This window comes from Pleuronectes platessa, chromosome 2 (assembly GCF_947347685.1).
Source record: "Pleuronectes platessa chromosome 2, fPlePla1.1, whole genome shotgun sequence".
NCBI lineage: Eukaryota > Metazoa > Chordata > Actinopteri > Pleuronectiformes > Pleuronectidae > Pleuronectes > Pleuronectes platessa.
Window position 1 is genome coordinate 5,910,987 of NC_070627.1, and position 23,899 is coordinate 5,934,885.

General features: G+C 44.5%; 1 protein-coding gene across 1 annotated transcript in view; it reads left to right on the forward strand.

Annotated features, from left to right (window-relative positions):
* The window catches only part of LOC128455444 (plexin-A2), a 62,070-nt gene that overhangs the window by 14,939 nt on the left and 23,232 nt on the right, over window positions 1–23,899 (forward strand). The window contains exons 3-15 of the mRNA XM_053439097.1: window positions 700–834; window positions 7,529–7,629; window positions 10,118–10,241; window positions 11,392–11,545; window positions 12,082–12,178; window positions 15,178–15,292; window positions 16,755–16,955; window positions 17,893–17,989; window positions 18,691–18,890; window positions 20,598–20,749; window positions 21,890–22,007; window positions 23,023–23,159; window positions 23,699–23,866. Coding sequence (XP_053295072.1) covers window positions 700–834; window positions 7,529–7,629; window positions 10,118–10,241; window positions 11,392–11,545; window positions 12,082–12,178; window positions 15,178–15,292; window positions 16,755–16,955; window positions 17,893–17,989; window positions 18,691–18,890; window positions 20,598–20,749; window positions 21,890–22,007; window positions 23,023–23,159; window positions 23,699–23,866 — 1,799 coding nt within the window. The remainder of the gene's footprint in view (window positions 1–699; window positions 835–7,528; window positions 7,630–10,117; window positions 10,242–11,391; window positions 11,546–12,081; window positions 12,179–15,177; window positions 15,293–16,754; window positions 16,956–17,892; window positions 17,990–18,690; window positions 18,891–20,597; window positions 20,750–21,889; window positions 22,008–23,022; window positions 23,160–23,698; window positions 23,867–23,899) is intronic.

Here is a 23,899-nt window from a genome sequence, read left to right on the forward strand (position 1 = left end):
TGAAATAAGAACATTTATTTTATTCACAAAAATTCTTTATATTTGTGTTTTACTCATATTTATAGTTATTTAAAGTAAAGTTTACTGTACTTTAACATGTAAAACCTTTGTTACATTCATTTGTCATGAGTAATTGACAACAACAACTTTTTGGAATCCACATCTGTTCAATACTTATAGGCTGATATTTCTATATGAGATATGTCTTACACCTCCATTCAGTTGTGTTTGTCGTAGGGAGCGAAGCAGCTTCAGTGATGTACTTCCATGTCCTTCTCTTTCATATACAAACAAACAGGCTGTTTATTTATTTACTGGAAGCCGCTTCTCTGTTAATGAGCTAATGCTCTAATTGATTGCCGTCCTGCAGAGAGTTTGTTTACAGCTGATAAGTCGTTATCAGATAAGTCTCTTTGTCAGCAAAGAATAAAACCGAGGACATGATGCAGCGTTGTAAAATCTGGAGAAACGGTCTGACTAATGTGGAGAGAGACTTCTAAAAGCTTTTCGACAGAGTGGTGAAATCAGCACCACACAGAAGAATATATAGATTTGTATCTGAAGAGGGAAAATACTTCAGTAGAGAGATGAAACAAGCAAACAGAGTGATTTCACCTGACACATGTACAGTTACCGCTCCTTCCCTGTGTCCTGCAGCACGTCTCTCACCGCCTCTGTGTTTTGTGTGTGTCTCTGAAGATCAGGGTGGACGGTCCTCTGGAGGGAGGAGTGCAGTACGAGACAGTGAGCGTGATGAAGGACAGCGGCGCCATCCTCCGGGACATGGCCTTCTCCCTGGACAGGAACTACCTCTACGTGATGTCTGACAACCAGGTGAGGAAACGCCCTCGCTCCGCCGCCACTGTCAGGAGAAACACTGAGCGTGAGATGTAGTGAGTAGCGAGACCGCCCTTCAGGTGTGTGGGGGGGGGGGGACCTCGTGGGTTCAAGCCCCAGAGACCTGTCCTTGAGTGAGACACTGTACGTGAGGCAAAGTTTAACTTTCAGTGTGGAAACAACAGATAACCATCGACACGATAACAAAACAATCTCCTTGCCTAACCGCTATTCCTTGAGAAAGAAAAATGAGGAGCTCAGACAATCATGTGAGGATGTTTTCAATCATAGCATAAAAATAGCATAAAAGCTCTGGGTTTTGTTTTTATATTTACTTGGCTCTCCCCGGGTGCAACGAAAATGTTGCTGCGGAAAAGTAAAGCAATTGTGGGAACGCAATTTTCTCCCTTTCTTTCATAAAGGATGGTTTTGGTGTTTCTTATGCTGAAGGTGATGAGAAAGGAGGCATCGCAGCTCCTTTCCTCGACATGTAGAGGATTCAAACAGCCGGCCGCTGATATACTTCTTGGTATTGGACTGTTTAAACGTATCTGTCTTATAGTCTTATAGTTTTCATCCATGTCCGTTTGATTGTTGGTTGATATGTTGGTGGGAGGATGTGGGTCGGGGAAGAACCAGTACCATTTTGATGCGGACCCAGATCAGGGACAGATCCAGGATTTATTTCTCCCAACATTTTCTCCATTTTCCAGGGAATAATTTATGGATTTTGCTGAAGAATATCAGGCACATTTAGGATAAATCTCTGATTAGTGCCGCCTGATTGGCTTTGAGGTGGCCGTTGGGCCTTATTGATGGAGGTATGCGCTCTACTGAGTCCCTTCTGGCTTCTTAAGTTTTTAATTTGAATCTAATTTATCGGGGATGCTGCAAAAAAGTCACGTTTGGCTTTGGTGCGCACAGATAACAGCATTACTGTTAGCATTAGCCTCATTGTGTAGAGGCTGGGAATTAGCAGTCAAACTGCTTTAAATCAAAAAAACATTAATTTATGATAAATGCTAAATTAATTCCCTTCATTTGGAATCCGACCAAATGATTATGACTTATCCCCCGAAACCCTGATGTGGCAAATCTCTAACATTCATACAGCGTACAGTGCGTCCACAGTGGGGATTGTTAAATATGCAGGCTGCGCGTAAGGGGATGGACCGCTGCTCTAATTACTTATCCATGCGAATCGACTTACAGTGCATGCATCTTTTGTACACACACACACACACACACGCACACGCACTCACGCACACACCATAGAAAACCATTAGCAGCTTCTTTCTCTGTGTGGCTGTATCCCCCACTCATCTGCTCCTCACTTGGCCCGGCATCACAGCGGCGAGCAGTTGTTGTTGTTGTTGGACGATATTCCTGCACTCATTGGAGATAAGAGCGAAACAGTGGTAATCACTTTCAACTCCCCATCAAGTGATTATTCTGGCGTGGCAGCGTGGCACTGTGAAATGGGATTAGGTTTCAGTTTGGCCCCCTGAAAAAGAAAAAGAGAAAACCTATCACTGCTCTCAGTTGTCTCCTCCTGACTGCTGGAATGTATCGAGCCGGAGTCGGGGCCGAGGCAGAGGCCACTGTGACGATCGCGGCGGTGTCATTTATTTCAGATAGACTCCAATGTCTTTTCTTTTTGTGGGCCTTGAAAAAAGTGTCTGAAAATCCATAAAAACACAAAGTTTAAGAGAACAAGCGATGTCATCTGAGGGAAGCGAGGGGGGGGGGGGGGGGGGGGGGTAGAGAGGGTATTGTGTGGGGTTGCTGTCTCCTAAAACAAATCAAGGCCGCTCTTCCTTCTGTGTGATAGACTGGAAGAGACAGGGCATCACTTATTGATGAGCTCTGGTCGTTTAAAGGAGAAGACACATGCTTCCTTCAAGAGGAGGAGAGCCGGCTACTCTCTTCACTCCAGCTCCGGTGACACGTTCTGTAATAACCGAGCCAAACCCGAACCCAGCTTGGCCGGGCCGCTCTCTCTCAATATTAGAACAGCTCTGGCTTTGTAGCCGTCAAGAGCTCGGAGCGGAGTAAAGCCTTCCTCTCTCCGTCTCCCTCTTCATCTTTGCTGAGCTTTCCCTCCAGACTCTCCCTGCACTTGGGGGTGAGGAAGCCCCCGGGGGAGCGGGCTTCACTCGCAGATTTCACACCTTTCCAGTGGATCCCCGGAGATGAGAGATTTTTGGGATTCCTGGGAGCCAAACAATGCAGGAATGATGTGGAATGAGGAGCGAGACACAGACAGATTTGGCTGAGATCAGCCGACCCTTGTGGAATAACAATGAGCCTCTCTGTCTCCTGCCGAGTGAAACACGCAGGGTTAGCATGATGATGAAGAGTGAGGAGAGGAAAGAGGGAATCCAGGAAGACGTGCTTTTTTTGTGTGTCTCTCTCTCTCTCTGTCCACAACAAAACATTATTTTGGAACCATTATTGATATGAAAGAAAAAAGTCCTCACAGCATTTAATCTGTTTTCTCCCCATGTGCCTTTAGTTTGATCATTTCTAAGAATAGGAGAGGCTCAGTATCCAAACACACAACAACCTCAGTGAATGTCACCCGTCTGTCTGTGAAGTGACGGCTAAGGCTTTAAACGTTAGAGTGGGAGGGGGGGGAAACTGCTGCAGGGTTTTTTCAGGGCAATCTCTCAAAGTGCCACTCTGAAAAATTTAGAATCACTGCTTGAAATCCCACCCATCCACTTCTTTGTCTGTCTGTCCTCCTTCACCTGGATGTGATTATGCTGCACAGCAGTGTTGCCCTGCCTCCTTTGTAACAATGCAGATTCATCACGTGATAAACACCGCCCATCATTCTCCAGACAAGGCTGGATTACTAATCGAGCAAAAGGGTTTATCAGGTTTACTCCAGATCATTTGTTATTGGTCATTTTGTGTATTTAGTTTTTTACTAATCTCAGATTTGCAAGAAGCTAAAAACATGAATAAAATGTCACATGTAGAAATTCAAGTCTTTTAAGGAATTCAAAATAGACACCAATCTGTTCAAAGTTTTTTATTTTTAAACTTCACTACTTCCACACCCTGCACAATGAAATTAGGTCTGAAAACAAAATACGAATAACAAACATGCAATACAACAGTTTGCAATTAAATCCTAATATTACATGTCTTGATGTCCTCATCACTAAATCCTGGACATGACCTGATACATCCCTCCAACAGTCCTGTGACTGGTTGGTTGGATTTTCCATGAGCCAGACGGAGGATACATGATGACAGCAGTGCAGCGATCTAAAAGCCTGCATGCTCATCTGACAGCATTGGTAAAGTTACAGTAAATCCGGATGAGTGTTTAAGTGATAGAGCGAACTGGTAAGACGACAGGATCGAGCATTAAAGCGGGGGGGGGGGGGGGGGGGGGGGGGCGTTCCAGATGTTGTGAAAACATAGAGATTTTGTAATTCCCAAAGCTGGAGAAGTGGACACGATGATCATCATCTGATCCTGTGACAGTGGAAAACTGATCAAAACCAGGAAGAGTGAGATGTGGCCTCCAGGGAAACGGAGAATTTTCTTTGTTTGCTCTAAATGATCAGTTTCTGTTGAAGGGAATTATCCCAGAGAAGACAAAGCAAACAAAAGCCTGATGAGAAAAAGTACAGCATCTGGTCATGAATGATTCATGAGGCCTCGACAGCACATTGAACGTAAACTGAGGACGGAGGCTGGATTCAGCCGGTCCGACAGGAAGCCACGGCAGAAGGGTTGTTCTGTGATGTGTGGTCAGTCATCACCAGAATATAAACTTTCACTATTTTAACACTTACATGAACCATTATCGCTGCAAAACGTAGATGATTGCACGGCCCTTCCATTTGGGTTTGACCAATTACATTTACATAATGGGGACGTTTCATTGGGCTGGACACAATTACAGGAACACCTGCTCTATTGTACCATTCAGAACGGAGCTGAAGTCCCAGCATCACCTCCGAGTTGTGTTTCTACCTTCGCCAAAAAGGTTGTGTTGATTTCATTGCCGTTTGTTGCTTTGATATTTGAAGGCTTGCTAAAAAAAAAATACTGCACAGATTTCCATTGAATTTTGGGGATGAAGGACCCATTTGATTTTGGGTTAAAATAATAATAATAGTAAATTACTCCCCATCATATGCCATTATATTTGTCTTACATTATGAAATCCCATTATTACAATATTACATTGTAGAATTTAGCATTGACATTTGCAGCCACTGTGGAAAAAATATATATTTTGCAAAAGTCTCTTTTTTGTCATTAATGATAAAACAAAGATGCTTTGAACAGAAAGAGGAGATTCTTTAGCTACGTTGTTGAAGTGAGCAGATGTTTCTCCAGACAGAGGGAAGCTGGTTTTGTATTTGTCGATGCATTTAGATGTGGATTATAGCAAATGCAGAGAATATGCATCGGCCCCCCCGAAGCTTTCCATTTGTTATTGTGTTATATGTACAAACAATAACAGTACCCAGAGAATCCTGGTGGCTAGTGATTTAGACACAAACCATAATCATAGTAATTGTGTGATTGCAGTCATGGGTCCTTGTTGCAGCATCGTGCCGGCCTCTCTCTCCCTCTGCCTGTGTGTACTGTCTGTATCTAAACTGTTGGTTTGCAGCTCAGGGGAAATTCAAAAAAAAAGATCAGGACAAAAAAAGAACACCAATCGACGGAGAGGGAGTGTGATCAGCTAATCCACATGCTGAGCTGCTATCGTAATTACCATCCTGTGGACATAACAACCTGAGGATATCTTATTTGAATTCAGCGTGGGGCGCTCCTGCTCGGGTCAGATCCGCTAAACAAATCAACTCTGATGTGCAGCAAGAGCTTCACATTTGATTTTCAGCCGTGCAGCAGAAAGCAGAAGATCCATAGCTCTCCCCTTGGTAAAGGTCACGCTGCCAAACGGCCACAGACCAACTTTGTTAGTTTAGACGAGCTCCAGCCCACAACAATTCATGGATTATTCCTACTGCGTCAGATATGGACTTTAAGCCCTCGGCCCCACCCGCACTTCAAAATCATTTTGCTAATGGAATGCACCAAATGGGTTCTGAACTGCTGGGGGAAAGAAAAGAAAAAAAGAGAAAGTTATTTTGTGGGGAGCTGCAGATAATCCATTTTGCCAACACAGACCTGAGAGAGCACCCACTTATGCTATCAAGAGCACCGGAGACACTCTAATCCATAATCCACTCTTCATTTGTGATTGCTTACATCAGGAAATTGCTTGCATCATACGTCCAAACCCAGAATAATAACAAAGTATAAAATAGCCGGGCTGCGGCTGCAACCTGGTTTGGTATGCAGGGGTGGTGCTGGCTGTGCGACAGCTAATGGAGAGCTTATGCTTTGCCAGACGTGCACACACGGATGTGGCAGCAGTAGTAGAGTGTGTGGTTGTCTATCAGTTTGTCTGTGTCTCTCTCTGCTGGCATGAGTTCCAGTGTGTGGGGGAAAATAGCAACACAACCCTACACTGTGTCCTCACAGAGTAATTACCATTGCGCGAGTCCACAAATGTGTTAGTGCTGCCAGGTCCTTTATCAAACGCTAGAAAGAAAAGTTAAATAAACACGCTGCTGCCGAAAATGCTTTTCAAATAGCTGTGGTGTCATTTCATGAGCTCTCTACCATCTGCGGGGAGAAAAATATCTGATAAATCCTAATGTGGGCACAACTACAATACTGCATGTTGCAAATTTGTGTCAGCGGCGAGAAGTAGAAGAAAATGGGGGTTGTTTTCCTCTGGGATATTTTACAGTGTGCACTGCGATGAGGCTTCCATATATTGCAAAATAGACAACATGATGAAACTGGCTTTGGTCTCTCCTCATCAGAAGTGCTTATTATTTCATCAGAGTGTTTTGGTTTGCACGCCTCCGGTGACCTTATTCCACTCCGTGGCAGTCATTTTTAACTTAAGTCACACAAAGAGTTTGGAAAAACTTTAATCAATCGAATGACTTTTACATACAATTAGTGAGGAGGCGTGGAAGAGAAAATTCAGTTCTCTTTGGATCGTAGGTGTTTGTTTTGGATGAACTTTACAGACGCCATCATATCTAAGGTAGCTTTGCCTTCAACGACTTTGAGTTTAGAATAAATTTGACGGATTCTGTCTTGGCTCATGTTCCATCTTTCCACCAAGTTTCACGAAAACGTGTTCAGTAGTTTTTTCAGTAATCCAGCTGATAATCAAACCAATCAACAAACCATTGAGGGGAGATATAAGCTCCTTGGCGGAGTGAGTGGAACTTGTGATAATTAGATTATAGCATTCATTTAGTTTTCTCATTATTTGCCAGCAAATTAGTGAAATGCCAAATGTTATTATATTCCTTTAAAACTGTATTGATCATCTTGTTGGGCTGCTGGTTTGTCATACATCTGTTTGTCTCTGGTTGAACTCTGAGCATTTCTGCCTTCCCCGTGTTTCTGGTCTCCACATTCGACGATGGAGTGAAAATCCGAAAATATGTTTTGAAATTAAAGATCTACGATATGGATCAAAATGACAAAAATTGGCTTCACTTTCTTGAATATTTCCCCAGCGGGATTGTCAAATAACTAAAGACAGCTCCAGCCATCACGTCCATCAGCCAACTTTGCACTTAATGTCTTCAAGTCTTTGTTTAACCTCCCTGTCTCTCCTCTGCTTCAGGTGGCTCAGGTCCCAGTGGAGGCCTGTGAGCAGTACAGCACATGCGCCGAGTGCCTGAGCTCCGGAGATCCTCACTGTGGCTGGTGTGTCCTGTACAACATGTGAGTCCGCTCCCGTTATCTCCCCACATACACATGTCACCGCCGAGGGATTATAACCACAACATCGCTGTTTGCTCAACAGTTCATAAAGTAAAGCCATAAATAGAGCTGAGCACATGGTCGTATGATTTGTGTGGTTAAGTACGGCAGACTCCCTGGAGTTCACCCCCAGTACAGCTGGTGGGACAAACGTAAAAAAAAAAAAAAGGGAAGTAGTTGTTGGACAGTGTGATCCCTATTAAATAGCACTACTTAGGACAGCACAGACTGCAGGCCCCCCATATTTGATCATCTGTCAGGCGGGAGAACGATGGAGGAGGGAGGGATTAGCCTGGCAGACACAGCAGGTGTCCAAACTGGACCTACACATACCCAGGGAACATTTTTGACCTGATGGAGCGAGCTTATCTCCTCCATCTTAATTATCCGACCCCAGGGTTAGCTTGCGTAATACCTTGATATGGACCAAAGGGAATTCGGGAGATTAAAAACCCTGTGTTTCTGAACCAGCCGCTGTGTTTGAAGCTGACCTCAGCCGAGGATTTTCCCCCGTTTCATCATATGACGTCTGCATTTCAGCGAGCGGGGCGCTATCTTGATGACCATCAGCATTATTTAAATTGGGGCTCTCAGTGTGTTATCAAACTGCTATTGTAGTGAGAAGAAGAAAATATATAATGTTTTGTTTTAATCTAAATTACCTCATTAAAAAGTTTCACCCTCCCTTTTTTCCTGAGTGCTGACTTTGTCCGCAAGTCCCATTACGCTGTTTATTTAAATTACCGCCTTACACTTATCAGCGGGCAGATAGGCTGTTGTTCCCTCGAGTTACCCAAAGTGAATCATGATCCCTCACACTGCGGAATGAGGCTACTTTATTTCTCTGTCTATTAAATCCAGATTGAAGTCTGTTTTTGTCTCGCCTCTGAATAATCTCGCTGAGTGTCAGGGACATCGCTTTGAGTACCTCACTCCCCCCCCCCCCCCCCCCTTGCACGCTGCACCAAGCCACCTATCTGACAGAGTGTGTGTGTGCGTCGGGGGGGCGTAGCTGAACATGTAAAAAAAAGCCGAAAGGAAAAGGGAACAAATGGCTCCATCAGACAAAACACGGTGAATAAAAGACGCCAAATAAAAGGCAATGAAAGAGAGCCGCGGATGAAAGACAAGTTTTTTTTTTTCGAGGCACTTCAGCTGATGAGCGGTCAGAAGGTGACTGTCTGTACTCCCGGGGCTCCGGTCCGCCTCAAGAAGCCGAGCCAGCAACAGCTGTCACCGCGTTTCCATTCCGCCTTTATATTGCATTGTAATTACAGCAGAGGCCTCGGTGCTCTTTGAGCTCTCCCAGGAGGTGCCACCCCCTCAGCAGCCTCTGAGAGTGTATTAAGCGCAGCCTCTCCTCTCTGCATTACACATTTAACAGAACGAGATGACAGTGAACAGTTAGTATCCTGCTTGAGAACTCCAACGCTGCCGCTTTCAAAGAAATCAGTATCAATAGAACTACATTAAAAAAGAACATCCACAACAGCCTGTCAATTCTAAAACTGGACAAATTGATCCTTGCAAATTTTCTATAACTTTAAATGTACTTTTACTTTGCACTCTTCTCCCTCTTCAAAGATCATAAAGGTCAAACTTTGCTGCCAACCCGTTCACTTCTGTCTTTTAATTGCCTGTTGGGGTCTGGGAGTGGAAACTTATTGTACTCCTACATTCTGCAAAGAAATTCAAAAAAGCCAAGAACCAAGAAGCTGACAGACATGTGCAAGGAAACATGAGAGTGCATGGTAATGCTTATGTTCAGCAGATAGAAAGCATTCTTCACATCCTGGTTTATCAGGACAGCTTGGACTCAAGAGCTGTTTTGAGACATGAACCGTGGAAAATGTCCAGAGAATTGGGTTTGGAAATTTTTCAGGTTGTGCTGATCAGACGCATTCATAACAACAGAAAAGTGTCCGAATCATTGAGGCGATGGTTGGCGCCCACAGGAGGGAATGCAAGAAGCAGGACATATAAAATTTAGCTTTGGAATTCAAGTGTTTTTCTTTATAGAAAATCAATACCCTGGTTGGCCCTTAACACTAGAAACTGTGTGCGTCTTCTTCGTGTATGGAGCCTAATTTCACATCATCAATACGCCCACTCGATCACATGAGCTCACTCTGACCTTTTACTTGGGGGCTGGTAAGAAAAGTTCTGGAAGATGCGCAGAGCAACTTACTCAGACCTTTGTGTTCTCAGATAGAAGCGCTCTGGAAAATGTGCGGACTTCAGTGCATGTCTGGAAGAAGCACTGGTAATGCCATTGGCTAATTAGTCCTGAAGGAATCAAGACACTGTCAGTTTTAAAGTTGAGGTCATGAACTTCTGTGCAAAAAGAAGAGCAATGCATCCATCCTGACTAGAAATCTGTCCATGCATCATAGCTAAGATTGATGCACTTTCTTTTCACATCCTGATTCTGTGTCTTGTTGCCTCACAGGTGCTCGAGGAAGGACCGGTGTCAGAGGGCAGAGGAGACCTTCCGCTTCGCCACTGACATTGACCGCTGTGTGAAAGTTATCGCTCATCCGGACAGCATTGCTGTGTCAGCACATAGTGTCCCTGTGAGTCCCTGCATCATTTCACCAGTCACAGCTGCTGTCAGTCCACTCACGTTGTTTATGAGGGATCCCTGTGAGTAGCCTTGTACGGCCACATGAGCAGTAAGTCTGCGAGAGAAAGCAGTGAGAGCTGAAGGGAAGAGGGCATCAGCATCGGTTTATTTTGGTGTAAACATGTGTATTGAGAGGCAATGTTTGAGTTGTTTTTGTAGCAATGAGCAACTCTGTCTTCTTCTCGTATCTGTTGACTGAGAGGTTGATTAAATTCCCTGAAGGTTTAATTCAACTGTCTTTCTACAGTTGCCACGTGAAAAGAGGAGTGAGGTACAGTAGGAGATGAGGAACATTATCACCAGAGAACAGTTTGACATTTTGAGAAGAACACTTAATTTGATTTAAATGCTAAATACGAAGCTGGAGCCGGGAGATGATTATCTGAGCAGAAAGACTGGAAGTGGAGGGGTAACAGCTTGCTAGCATGACTGTGTCCAAACGCAGCAGCTCCTGATGACCCACACCACGGGAGCACACTTTGTTTTCAGAGAGCTCAAATGTACAATTACTTTTCTTGGACAGGCGATTACCTTCTTGGATTATTTGTGGTTTTTATACTTCAGATTTTGGGTGGATTAAAGGTTCAGTGTATCGAATTTAGTGACATCTAGTGGTGAAGGTGCATGTTGCAGCTGAATACCCTTCACCTTATCCTCTTCTTCCAAACGTGGAGGGGAACCTGTGGTAGCCTTCAGTTGTCATTAAACTCAAAAGGGGTTTAGTTCATCAAGTCGGGGCTACTGTTAAAAACATGGTGGCCTCCGTAGAGAGGAGCCCCTCCCGATGTAAATATAAAGTATTTAAATATAAAGTGCCCATTACTTTTTTTTACAAAGTTTGCTTTTACTTAGTTATTTGATGCTATACAGTTGGGGTTGATTGGGGTTATTCCAGGACCTAGACACAGTGGCTCCACACCACAATCTCACTGTCTCCAAGTGCAAGATTGCATCACCCATAGGTTAGCCAGGATGTCTTCATTATTCTCAATTGGGACAAATTGGAAACATGTCGTCCATCGTTATTAACCGTCTATGGGACCAATGCACCAGACCAGTCTCACATTTGACCCCTGAAATCTTCTCCTTCTAACTTTTAGCTTCTGCTGGAGGTGAATAACGTTCCAGACCTTTCCGCCGGAGTCACCTGCTCCTTTGGCCAGCAGGCCCAAGTGGAGGGCCACGTCAAGGGGGACAGGGTCATGTGTCTGTCCCCGGCTGGGAAGGAGGTCCCAAAGATACCAGAGGGACAAGGTGAGCTCAGACTTCATCAGGTTTCAAAACAAAAACTTAAAAAAGTCACCAACGACAGCTGAGGAGCTTAAAATGTCAACACTCCAGAAACACAAACAAAAACTAGCTTCCTCTTCCCAGTGACCACCCTGCGTTTTTTTTTTTTTTTTTTAGTTTATCCCGAGAGTTTGATAAGTAGAACGGAGCTGTAGAATTTCCCTCTGAGCAAATACAGTAATCCTTCAATTGAAGTTTTCTGACTGAAGGTTTTTCTCAAGACAACAGCAATGTGCCCTTGCAGCGACGCAAACACCAGGTGGCTCTTTACAGGAGGGAGATAAAGGCATTAACGTTTTTCTCATTTTGACCTCCTCTTTTCGCTCATTGTTTTCGCTCACCCGCTTCTACTCTTTTTCTTTTGCCTCTCTCTCACTCACCTTTTTTTCTTTCTTTCATCCTGTTATCCCCCTCGCATATTTTTTCATTCCCTCGTTTTGTCTGTTCACTCATTCCCCCCCCCCCCCCCCCCCCCCCCCGCCCCTCTCTCTCTCTTTCAGACTGGGCTGGCGTAGAACTTCGTCTCAACTCAAAGGAGACGGGTCAAATGGTCGCCAGCACGGAGGTGAAGTTCTACAACTGCAGCACGCATCAAACGTAAGTCCCAGCTGCCACTGCCCCCTCCTACAACCCCCCCCTCCCCCCACCCCCCACCCTTACTACCAGCCCCCACCTCTGATTTGCACGAGAGATGGTGGAGCACAACTTAATTTAGGGCAATGATGCACTGATGCTCACAAGCCCACTTAAGATGGGGCTGTTAGATAACCTCTGAGTTCAATTTATCTGTCAGGTTTCATTTGAATCAACATGATGCACTCGCCGTGCTCTGTTTGTTTCCAGTCTGCTTAAACTGGCAGCCTGTGATCTCACTGCTTACAGTTTTAATCTCTGCTAATCTGAGCGCTGCAGTTTTTTTATTTTGTCAATTATTCTAAAAGAGAAAAACAGCCCAAACGACCATTACTTTTTATTAATAGTATTATATGTTTTATGTACATATTAACACCTGGAAACTCTCCATTAGAACAAAACGAGTGTAACTAGGCATGCTTCCCTGTATACAACCAGTCCCCTAGGACCCTGATACACACAACCATTAGACTCACACACTTCCCTGAGCCCCATGGGGCCCTGCCAGGGTTGGGTTTGTTGTCAGACTTTAGACTCTTTATATTTGTTGCCTTGCTGTGGAGCCTGGAGGGCAAATAAGATAATGTAAATGCAAAAGGAATTCATTTAAATGCTCATATGTTCTACCCTGCCAAAAATAAGCTTTGGTAACTGAGCAGGGAAGCTGCTTTAGACTTTGATCCATTATGCTAGTGTCAAGTGTACTTACCGCAACAGTAGACTAGGGTAAGAATGTGTCTATCTGAATAACAATAACCAACGCTGCTACAAAGGTGGATCTTATTAGGACGAATGCCAATTAGCAGCATTTGTCAGCGTTAAAGAAAGTCTTGCACATCAGCAACTTTGTGAGTTGTCACGGCTTTGCAAGAGGATGAAATAAATCTCAACAAACAAGTCAAATCCCTCAGTGTTGAATATTCACTTCAACAGCATTTGTCACGAATTATCTACTTTTAATCCAGCTGCTTTGAGATATGCACTGAAGTCCAGGTTCTTTCTAGAAAGGGACTGCATGTGAGAACGCAAATGTCAGAGTCAGTTGCTCAAGACCTTTTCTTTAACTTTCCAGAAAATATTCAAGCGAGCCCATGTCAGAGTGCAGAGCTCAAAGTGAGCATGCAGGCGTTATGATGGCATTTCTCTGACATTACTCAGGATGAAAAAGAGGTGCCAGACGTGTCGAGGATGAAGAAACTTGGACAGACGAGATTCGAAAGCTTTTAACGATAATGGTAGATTCCTGTGGATCTGGAATTTATACATTGGGTCCTGCCTCCTCAGCGCCGCCCCTTGCCTGAATTTTCTGGATATTTTCCTGATGTTGTGAACTCATCACAATTTCTTGCTGCGTTCTTCAGATGAGAAAGGCAAACTCTGGAAAATGTCCAGATCCAATTTCCCTGAGTTCATGTCTGAAAACAGCTTGTGAGCAGTCGACGGGTTAACAGTCGAAGTGGGAATGTTTATTTTCTTCTCGAGGTGTTATTGGGATTTGAGGTTACACTCGCTGACTTCCACTGTGCCATGAGCAGCTTGATCGAGGGCATTGACAATAAGTTCACTCTGGGAGGGACCTTTTGACTGATGATCGTATTCAAGGCCAAACCCAGGAAATTAGCCGACAGTGGACACACATGACGTCTATTGAAATTACCCTTTGACTGCAGCATGAATGAGCAAATACAGTCGTATTAAGCCATTAGAGAAAAACAGTTGGAGCCTCATCAGAGCCGCCCCACAACAATATGTCCTCCATTAGCCGTGAGGTGACCACATGAGCCCGTGTGATTAATATTTCAGACCGAGCTCACTCCTCGCCCAGCACCTCTCCCTCCACCTCCATCACCTCAGCATCACATAACCCCCCTGTAATTAATTATCCAGAGTTTGCAGCACCCTGCCACTTACTTCTATTTATAGCCAACCTCCCAAATTTCTTTCTCTCACACACAAATACACACAAGCGCACATTTCCTCATCCATACTGGCCCTGGGCAGCTTATCGAGATCAACATGTAACGGTGCTACACAACATTTATTTGCACTTGTAGCCTGCGATGAGCTGCAATAATCGAAGTTGTGTTTTTTTTCCACATTTCTCAAGGTTTCATCTTATTGCACGGGCATGTTCAGGAGAAAAGACTGGGCTAGTGCATGGATCTGTTTTCTTCCTGTGCAGTGGTACATCTCTATTATACACAGCAGAGTCCATATTGCCCCCACTGGGAAATAGCACATGATCAATTTCCAGCTCTCGAATCGCTCTGTTTGGTGTATCAACAGCTGCGGATCGCTCTATTCTCCATTCTCTCATCTAGTGACCTCTCACTTCTTCTCCCTGAGCTGAATCAGCACCACATCCATGTTGTGTCGACTAAAATGTGATTAAATCCAGTCCCACCGGGTTGTTTCAGCTCAACTCTAATCCACATCTGACCGCTGGCTGCAGTCGACTCGACAGAATCCGAGGCAGGGACGCTGCACAATTCGACCCATCAAATCTGCGTTTGGCACTTTCATTCCAAAGTTTGTCATAATCCAGAATTCCATGGGTGACTGCACAGGGAAAACTGAAGAGACTATAAAACACCGCTGTACATCTGACAAGGACGATATGTCCGTGATAGAAATAAGCTTCCAAATGCTTTGATATAGTACGACACTGTTACAAGAGTTTAAAAGTTCTTCAAGAGACCGTAAAACCTGTCAATACCTCATTGTCAAGGGCATTAATCGTCATGCACAACAAAAACAGTCATCTATGGTTTCTGCTCAGAAACTGAGGGCATCAGTCCGTCTCTTTTCAATCCTCCCCACACAGGAGAACAAGATGTACAGTCGATAAATGGCAGAAAGGGAGGAAGGAATCATTTTTAACAAATCCCTTCAAACAAGCAGAGCAATAAAATGTTGCATGCTTGGTGTGCGGTGTTAACTAATGCGTTCATTTCCTCCTGCAGGTGTCTGTCCTGTGTAAACAGCACTTTCCGCTGCCACTGGTGTAAATACCGGAACCTGTGCACCCACGACCCGAGCAGCTGTTCGTTCCAGGAGGGGAGAGTCAACGCCTCGGAGGTGCGTTCACACAGAGACACTGCAGAGTCACCGTTTCATTAGCTAATTAAATTGTCGCTTTCAAGAGCACAGTCTATATTTTCCGATGTGACACTTTTACCTCGAGGACACAATCTACAATTCAAATTTTAAAACACACTATAGCGCCACTACAAAGAAATCCACAAGAGTACTTGTGTCTTCATCTAAATGCTAATACCAGCATGTTAAAATGTACGCCAAAGCAATGCTTACAAGGTGATACTATATAGACATAATGCTCAACACTTTCGCCAGCAGGTTAGCATACCCTTGAATGTGTATGCTTACCTGCTAATTAGCACTTAATCTTATATTCTGCATGTGAATTTGCAGAATCTGTAGGCGGCATCCGGAAGCTTCTGGTGACCATTTCTAGTTTGACCAATCATGTTTGATGCAGGTTTTGGTTGTCGCTGTTTACACTGAAGCAGCAAAATGCTAGCTGCTGCCCCCAGAGGCTAATTCATTATCAGACAGTAGCCGATGGGCTCAGAGGTTGATTAATCCTAAAACAAAGTATAAGATAAATGGGAAATTGGTGGCGCTAGATAAAAAAATTTCACAATCAAGTTACATGTCGTCCTGCATGGAACACACATGTTTGTCCTAAATAACAAGGTCATCTATTCAATAGCTGCTAAGAGTTTTATTTAAAGCCCAAAAAAGGTAGAAAAAAGTCAGGAGTCATTAGGATCCGTCTGCTAGAATAAAATTGTCTGTCTCAGATTTAATGTCACTAGATTTTGAGATGTTTTATTGGGAAACTTGACCTCACATGAGAAAAGAAGCTCAATGATTGCATTAGAACTTGTTCTTTGGTAACCATGGACACATGTACCAGATTTAATAGCAATCCATCATATTATTGAGATGATATTTCAGTCTGTAACCAAGTCACTTTCATCACCATAAAGCAATGCTGGCTAAATATTACTGACTGGGCCATTTAAAGCATTTAATTATATGTATCAATAACAAAAATAATATCAATAACCAAAGTTGATATAAATACTTTGACAAACTGTTTAAAAATACATCGCCCTTGAGAATCGAATACAGGAAAATACAGTGTATTTCCACAGCAGACCACAGCCTGACATGCAGTTTACTGCAGTGGAAAGTAACATGTAGCAGATGAATGCAAATTACATTGGGATTAACAATTTATTTGCCCCATTAATCCCTGTGCTACTTTAGTCCTTCATGTTTTTTCATAACGCAGATTACCATATGCAGACACCAGTGTACACATGGAGATATACAGTTTATAAATAGACAGTTATATCGAGGCTATAGATATCCAGAGTTGTGTAAGTGCTATTTACAGTAGGTATGATTGAGCAGAAATATGAAGCACAGGTGAGCTTGGCTAATATGCAAAGTTTAATGACCTACTACTGTGAACCGAACAATTATTATGTTTGTGTTTTTGTTTTGGTAGGACTGCCCTCAGCTCCTTCACTCTGGGGAAATTCTCATCCCGGCCGGCGAAGTCAGACCCATCACCCTGAAAGCCCGGAACCTTCCCCAGCCGCAGTCGGGCCAGCGGGGCTACGAGTGCGTGGTGCACCTGCAGGGCGTCAGCCACCGAGTCACGGCACTGCGCTTCAACAGCACCAGCGTGCAGTGCCAGAACAGCTCGGTATGACCTCAAACAGTCCCAGTGGGAGCCTTATAGCTGTCAAATGAGGCAGACATCTTGGATGCTGTGTAGGCAAGGTACATAGGGTACATGAGTGAAAACCGCCTGAGGTGTTGAGCATACTGGGGAGAAGGTAGAGGAAAGGGAAAGTGACGAGGAAAAGAGCAAAGCACAGGAGAGAAAGAAAGAGTAAAGAACAGAAAGAGGCTAAATGGTTGGAGAGCGTAAACCTCAGTGTGACCTTGTGTGGTTAGTTGGGCACGGTGGTGCAGTGGTTAGCACCATAAACTCACAGCTAGGAGGTTCCTTTTGTGGAGTTTGCATGTCCTCCCTGTGTCTGGTTTTCTCCTGCTTCCTCCAATCTGCAGTCCAGAGACGTGCAGATGGAGGTTAGGTTGACTGAAGACTAACCGTAGGTGAATGGATGTCTGTCTCAGTATGTTGTCCCTGCAATACATTACCGACCTGTCCCGAGGTGCACCCTGGGCTCCAGCTCCACCTGAGACAACCGATTTAGTGAATGGATGGATGGACAGACATCTCGGCGTTCACGTAAGGTCACAGGTTTGGGGTGAAGTCAGGAGATTTCTAAGCGGAGTTTGTTGCACAGTGCAAACGGCAGGAGGAATCCAAATGCAGCACGTATACCTTGTTCCTCCGCGACAATGGGCAAAAAGGCCATTTTCTTCAGATGTGGATGATTGGCCACCACAGTCAGGGTTTGTGTCCCCACATGTCAAGAGAGGAGAGGAGCAGACAACCATGGCAGAAATGACAGATGGTTAAAAGCTTCGTCTCCCGGCTGCACTTTCATCCTCTCCCCCCCCCCCCAACCTTCTGTCTTTCTCGATCTTCTTTTTTCCTCTTTATCTTTTGTATCTCTGACTTTCTCTCTTCCTGTGCACACTGCCTCACTCTGCGTTTCTGCTTTTTTCAGTACGTGTACGAGGGTGTGAAGATCAGTGACCTGGCAGTGGACCTCTCCATCGTATGGAACGGCAATTTCATCATCGACAATCCCGAGAAGATTAAAGGTAACTCTGCAATCCATCACTGCCAGACCGGAGGAGTGTAAAGCACTCAATCCTCAGGGGGAAAGGTGGGCCACAGAGAACACTTCAAGGCTCCCAAATGGCCTCGAGGGAAAGTTTACAAAAGCGAAGTGTGATATCAAAAAGCACCCAATCACTTGTGCTCCTGGAGGGGCGAAGATGGATTCGTCATATTTGCTCAGTTCGGCTCTTACGGCTGCTCCCGGTCACATCTTCATCAGCGGGCGTGTTTGACAGTCTTCATTACGGGTTTTAGTCAATGATTTAAACAGAGGTGGCCATTACTTTTAACCGGCCACCGTCATAATTTCGTTATTTTTATATGGGCATAAATAAAGGCGGCTACCACGAGAGAGGGTGTAAGAGACGGACTTCAAAGACAGGTTTATTGGATTACTTTGAAATCTGGTTGAAAGCGGAATTATGCATTTATTGAATTCACAAGGCAACCCTCTGTGGTTGAAGTCAGTTATTGGAGATAAATCTAAAACTGCAAAAATATGCATTCTGATTGTTTTAGATCCAATTAGTTCATGTGTTGTATTTTTGTGAGCTTAATTTACTTTTATAGTCTTTTAATAGGAGCGATTCATCTTTTGACAACATCAAAACCGTTCCTATTGTCACGTGAAACCACTTCAAATCATAACGACTGACCAGATGTCCTCTGCGTTACGCCACAGTGCATCTCTACAAGTGCAGCGCCCAGCGGGACAGCTGTGGCATGTGTCTGCGGGCGGAGAGGAAGTTCCAGTGCGGCTGGTGCAGCGGCGAGGGCAGATGCACCATGAAGCAGCATTGTCCTCCCATCTCCCCCTACGCGAGCCGCTGGCTGGACCTCTCTGCCAGGAACGTCAAGTGCACCAACCCACGCATTACCGAGGTTTGTTGCTTGTTTGGACAGTCGCCCAGTCCCCCAGTCAGTCCCACCAGTCAGTCCACCAGTCAGTCACTTTGCACCTCCAAGGACAAACATACAGTAGGTATAAATTATACAGGAGATGTGTTTCTTTATTCAACTGGTTTTTGATTGTTTCTTTAAGAACTTGTTTTGTGTAGATTTAGTATAGAAGACTTCTGCCAAGGCCAAACAGTCCCAATTAAATTCAATTGAGCACACACTCACATATATCAGTTCCCTATATAAGCTGTTATAGGTCAGAGAAGAACCCATTCAGTTTTGGTGCGGATCCAGATCAGGGGGTGGATCAAGGAATATTTTTAACATTTGGAAACAGCTGCTCATTAAGTTCCAGCAGCAATTCAGATTTTGCAAAACTTTTCATCTCCCTCTCGGAAAAAACCTTCTATTAACAACAAACACTAATTCTACTTTCCACTTTGCGGTTTCCCGTCCAATTAATTGTTTACCTAAAACCATCGTGCATTTCATTGTACAGCGGCTGAACACGTGAAGTGCCCGGTAGCTAAACGAATTCAGGTCTGTCCAGAGCGGCGATGGATCTTTTATGTCACAAGCTCCTGTTCGTTCTCCTGAATGAGGCCCAGTGGGTCAGGAGCAGAGATGCAGGGCTCTCCCACTTCAAAGAGCCGCGAGACTTTGATGTCGCTGTCACATTATTAGCGTTTCTGAAGGAGCCTCAGCGTATTGAATCAACTATCAAGTGCTGCTCGGGAGCGGAGGGAGAGTGGTCCGGGCCAAGCTCTTGTTCAGCTCTGCAGGTCCAGAGGTTTCCTGCTGGGATGGTGAACTTTACACTGGAAAGGACAGTGAATAGGTTTCTCCCAAGGCTTTTGTTATTCACTGCAGTGTTCAAGTTAGTTTTGAATAACTCTGGATCTCAAGGACTCTTCAATAAACTCACAACTCTCTTTAAGGTGAACTCAATGTGGGCCTTTGAAGGCTTCGTCCACCTTCAACACTGAAGTCCTCTCCTGCAACTAAGCAACGAACTGCAGACTAGAGTGCATCCTGTTACGCTGGCACACACATGACCAGTTTGTGTGAATAGTCATGTGCTCTCAAGCTTATTAGTAAGGATGGAGATTGTTTCTGATATGGAGCTTAAACCCTTATTTGGAAGGAGATATTTTCAAACTGTGTTTCCAAGTGTTTTTAAGATGTGCTATGATGGATAAGAAGCTAAAGGAATCAAGAATAGAAACCCATTCCATGATGCACTTTTTAAGGTTTAACCAGTGCACATGTTAAGCTCCAGTATATGAACTGGTCGAACCGCAGTTGATATTTTGTCAGAGCACTCTAAATCTTTGGTGTCATATTTTTTAACCAGAACTTAGAAAGAAATACTGTGTCACCATTTATCTCGGGTTGTAAATTCATGCGACTCCAGTAAAACTGTAACAAATTACATTTTTCTCTAGTTAAACTCTTTCTAGGGCACATTATTCGCCAACATGGGAAACTGTGGATATTATTTCTTCTGACTAAAAATAATCTCTCTATGAAAAATTTACATAAAATTAAAAATAAAATGTGAGGCAAAAGACAATTACAGTCTTTGCAATTCTAATTAAAGTAAGCCACTAAAAGCCTATGGACTGACAAACCACTGTACAATAAATTTGACTTCCTCTTATTATTGTTTTGCTTTTCTTTCCAATGTAGGTGAGTCCCGTGGCAGGGCCTCTGGAGGGGGGCACCCTGGTGACCATCCAGGGCCTGAACCTGGGTCTGTCCTTCTCCGAGCTGGAGGGTAACGTGGAGGTGGCAGGAGTGAAGTGCACGCCGCAGGAGGACGGATACATCACAGCAGAACAGTAAGAGACTCCCCCCCTCCTCCGCTCACACACAACCATACTGTACATAGACAACACACACTGCAAGAACATGCAAATACACACGAACGAGGAATTACACACATGCATCTCTCTCTCTCTTTCACACGATTTTGATCACAGACTCAAGCTTAGTCTGTGAATAAGCCAGAGCTCAGTGATGCCTCAACAGGTTATATTATCATTTTCGGGGGGGGGGGGGGGGGGCTTTGCATTGCTCTGGTGCAGGCAGAGCCAATGGAGGAGACAGTCTTTGTGTCACTGTCGTCATGAGGCTGCCGGCACAGCTGTAATTGAAATGCGCTGCGTGTTGCCGACTGGAGGGACAATCGGTTAACCATGTGTTTCTCTCACAGCCGTGTAATGCGATTGGGCTCCGGCGGCACGGGGACTTTATTTATATCCTTGTAAAAAAAAAAAGAGAGAGAGAGAGAAAGGAACATGCCAGCAGAAAATTGGAAAAGTCTCGTGATGTATGAATGAACAGATTGGGGGGAGGGGGGGGGACGATTCATTGGGTGCTCTATTGTATCGGAGGACTCACAGATTCCCAGTGTGTTCGGCGGGGGGGGGGGGGGGGGGCATTCATTTGTTGCACGTGGAGCTTTAAAACATGGCATTACAGCTGTTACAGCCATTAATTTCAACATGGGGTCAGTTGCTGTAATGACTTATTCATGGCACACTCCATCTTATTGACCTGACAGGCAATACTGATCCATCGAAGAGAAACCCCTGTGTTGTCATGGCAACCGGAGGTAATGGTGGGTGGCAATCTTGCTGGAGATGGGGGGTGGGGGGGGGGGGGGGGTGCAGTTTATCATTTGAGTTATATTGCTGTTATAGGTTTCCCATTAGGAAGAAAGATGGCCCTCGGTATTGACCCACAACTTCTATGAAAGTCTGCCTCAATCACACTCGCCAGCAGAGGCCATATCCCCTCCAGTGCAGTTCATAACAAATGTGATACACTGCAGCGATTCTGCTGTGTGTGTTGTGTGTGTGTGTGTGTGTGTGTGTGTGTGTGTGTGTGTGTGTGTCTGGCTGGTGTGATTGCTCGTATGCATGATGATGTGTTGCATGGCAGTGTGTTCATGTCTTTTGCGTGTTTTGTCTCGACAGGATTGTGTGTGAGATGGCCGTGGCTCCCAGAGGAAGCGCACCAGGTCCAGTTAGGCTGTGCGTTGGTGAATGCAGACCAGAGCTCCGGGCCCAGTCCTCCCAGCTCTACTCCTTTGTGGTAATGTTTGACACTGAAATGGATTTAGCTTGAAACAAACGGATTAGAGTACGGTTGAAGGCGCGATTGCAGCTGAAAGCTAACAACCAGATAGACCTGTTAATGCCTCAGCAAACATTAACTGTAGAGAAAGACAGAATCCAACACTTGATTTCACTTCTCAAACGCAACCAGGGAATCTGCACATCTTTAAGTTCAAATAGTGACTTTTAAGACTATTTTTAAGACTATTGCACCAAAAATAAAGAGACAAACCTGACTAGTGTATACTGTAGGTAGAAAGTGGGCCCTGAAGGCTTCGCTACATAGTCGTTGTAACCACTAAACAAGCAGTATAAGCAGAAAATGACTCTGTGGACATCGTGCCTCTTCCAGAGCCGGCAGAGTGCTGGTGCTTTTCAGAGCTTATGTGCAAATCCAGTGTTTTACAGCTTATTCTCCCAAAACATTTTGAGACAAAGTTGGCATCTCGCCTCAATGGAAAACGCTGGATTTTGTCAATCCTCTAACCACCTTTCGTTAAAAATAGCATCTATACACTGCTGAGTCTGCTCCATAGACAGTGGGCTACACTCACTAGGGAGTCTGCTGGTGCTCGCTGCATCATGTTCATCAAGGTGAACTACTGAAAACTAGCCTATACAAAAATATGTTGCAGAAACAATGATGTGTGATATAAAATTCTAGTACAATATATCATAAATAAGCTTAATATAAAGATCAAACTTCATGTCTCCCCTCATCCAGACATTTTTAGACCATGAATATCAGAAAGATAATTTCGGTTAAAAGTTAGAATCCTCAGGTTCCTAGAGTACAACATAGATTTTACATAAAGGAACATACTATAATGAAAGCTTCTATTTAAAACATTTTTTTGTTTACTTTAATTCGGTCTTTTTAGTCGCTTTAAGCTGAAACTGAGAAAGAATGGAGCCTTTCAGAATCAGCAAATAACTGAGACTAATTGTATTCTGTGTGTGACCTGAGTTGAATGAATTCTGGTTCTCCACAGACACCCTCCATGTTGGCGCTGACCCCAGGCAGAGGACCTGAATCCGGGGGCACCAAAGTCACCATCGTCGGGGAGAACCTGGGAGCCGGCAGCTCGGTGAATGTGTACTTCGGTAATCAGACCTGTGAGCTGTACAGGTGAGACTTCAGATAATAGAACCAGTGGATGCTATTTTAGCTGCACTGTCCTAAAGGCTCATAGGAGACTGAGACTGTCTTCACGCCGTATTAAAGATTTAGCTCCCTCTCATATCCATGAAACACAGTCCGATATTGTTCTATTTAAAGAAGCACATCTAAGACACAATTAAGTATCTGTGAAATGAAAAGACTTAATGATGGGGATGTTGTAACCCACAGCGAAAGGTATTGTTCACTGTGTATTTATAGATATCTCTTTAAAGTTCGAAATGCCTCTCGTGGTAGGAGTCAGGCGGATGAGGCGAGGAGACCATTAGTTCGAGCGCCCTGTGCTAATTACATTGTTCCTCTCCTAATGTGTCTGTAACAAGGAGGAGACGGGACAGGCTGTAATGAATCCCCTCTCCTCAGGGTAATGTGCGTGGCTCTGAACTGCCTTAAATCAGGGATTTGCCACTGCGGGAGAGAGTAGGCTGTCGCATTCAAAGGCAGGAATAAATCCCCCCCCCCCCCCCCCCCCTTGATTCTGCCACCAGGAGGACGGCGTCGGAGATCGTGTGCTTCTCTGCGCCCTCAGTGACGGGGGCGGGGCCAGTGCCGGTCAGTTTGAGGGTGGACCGGGCCAGAGTTCCTGGGAGTCTGGCCTTTGAGTACATCGAGGATCCGACTGTGCAGCGCATCGAGCCCCTGTGGAGCATAACCAGGTAACACTGAGCCGAAGAGTCCAAATACAATAC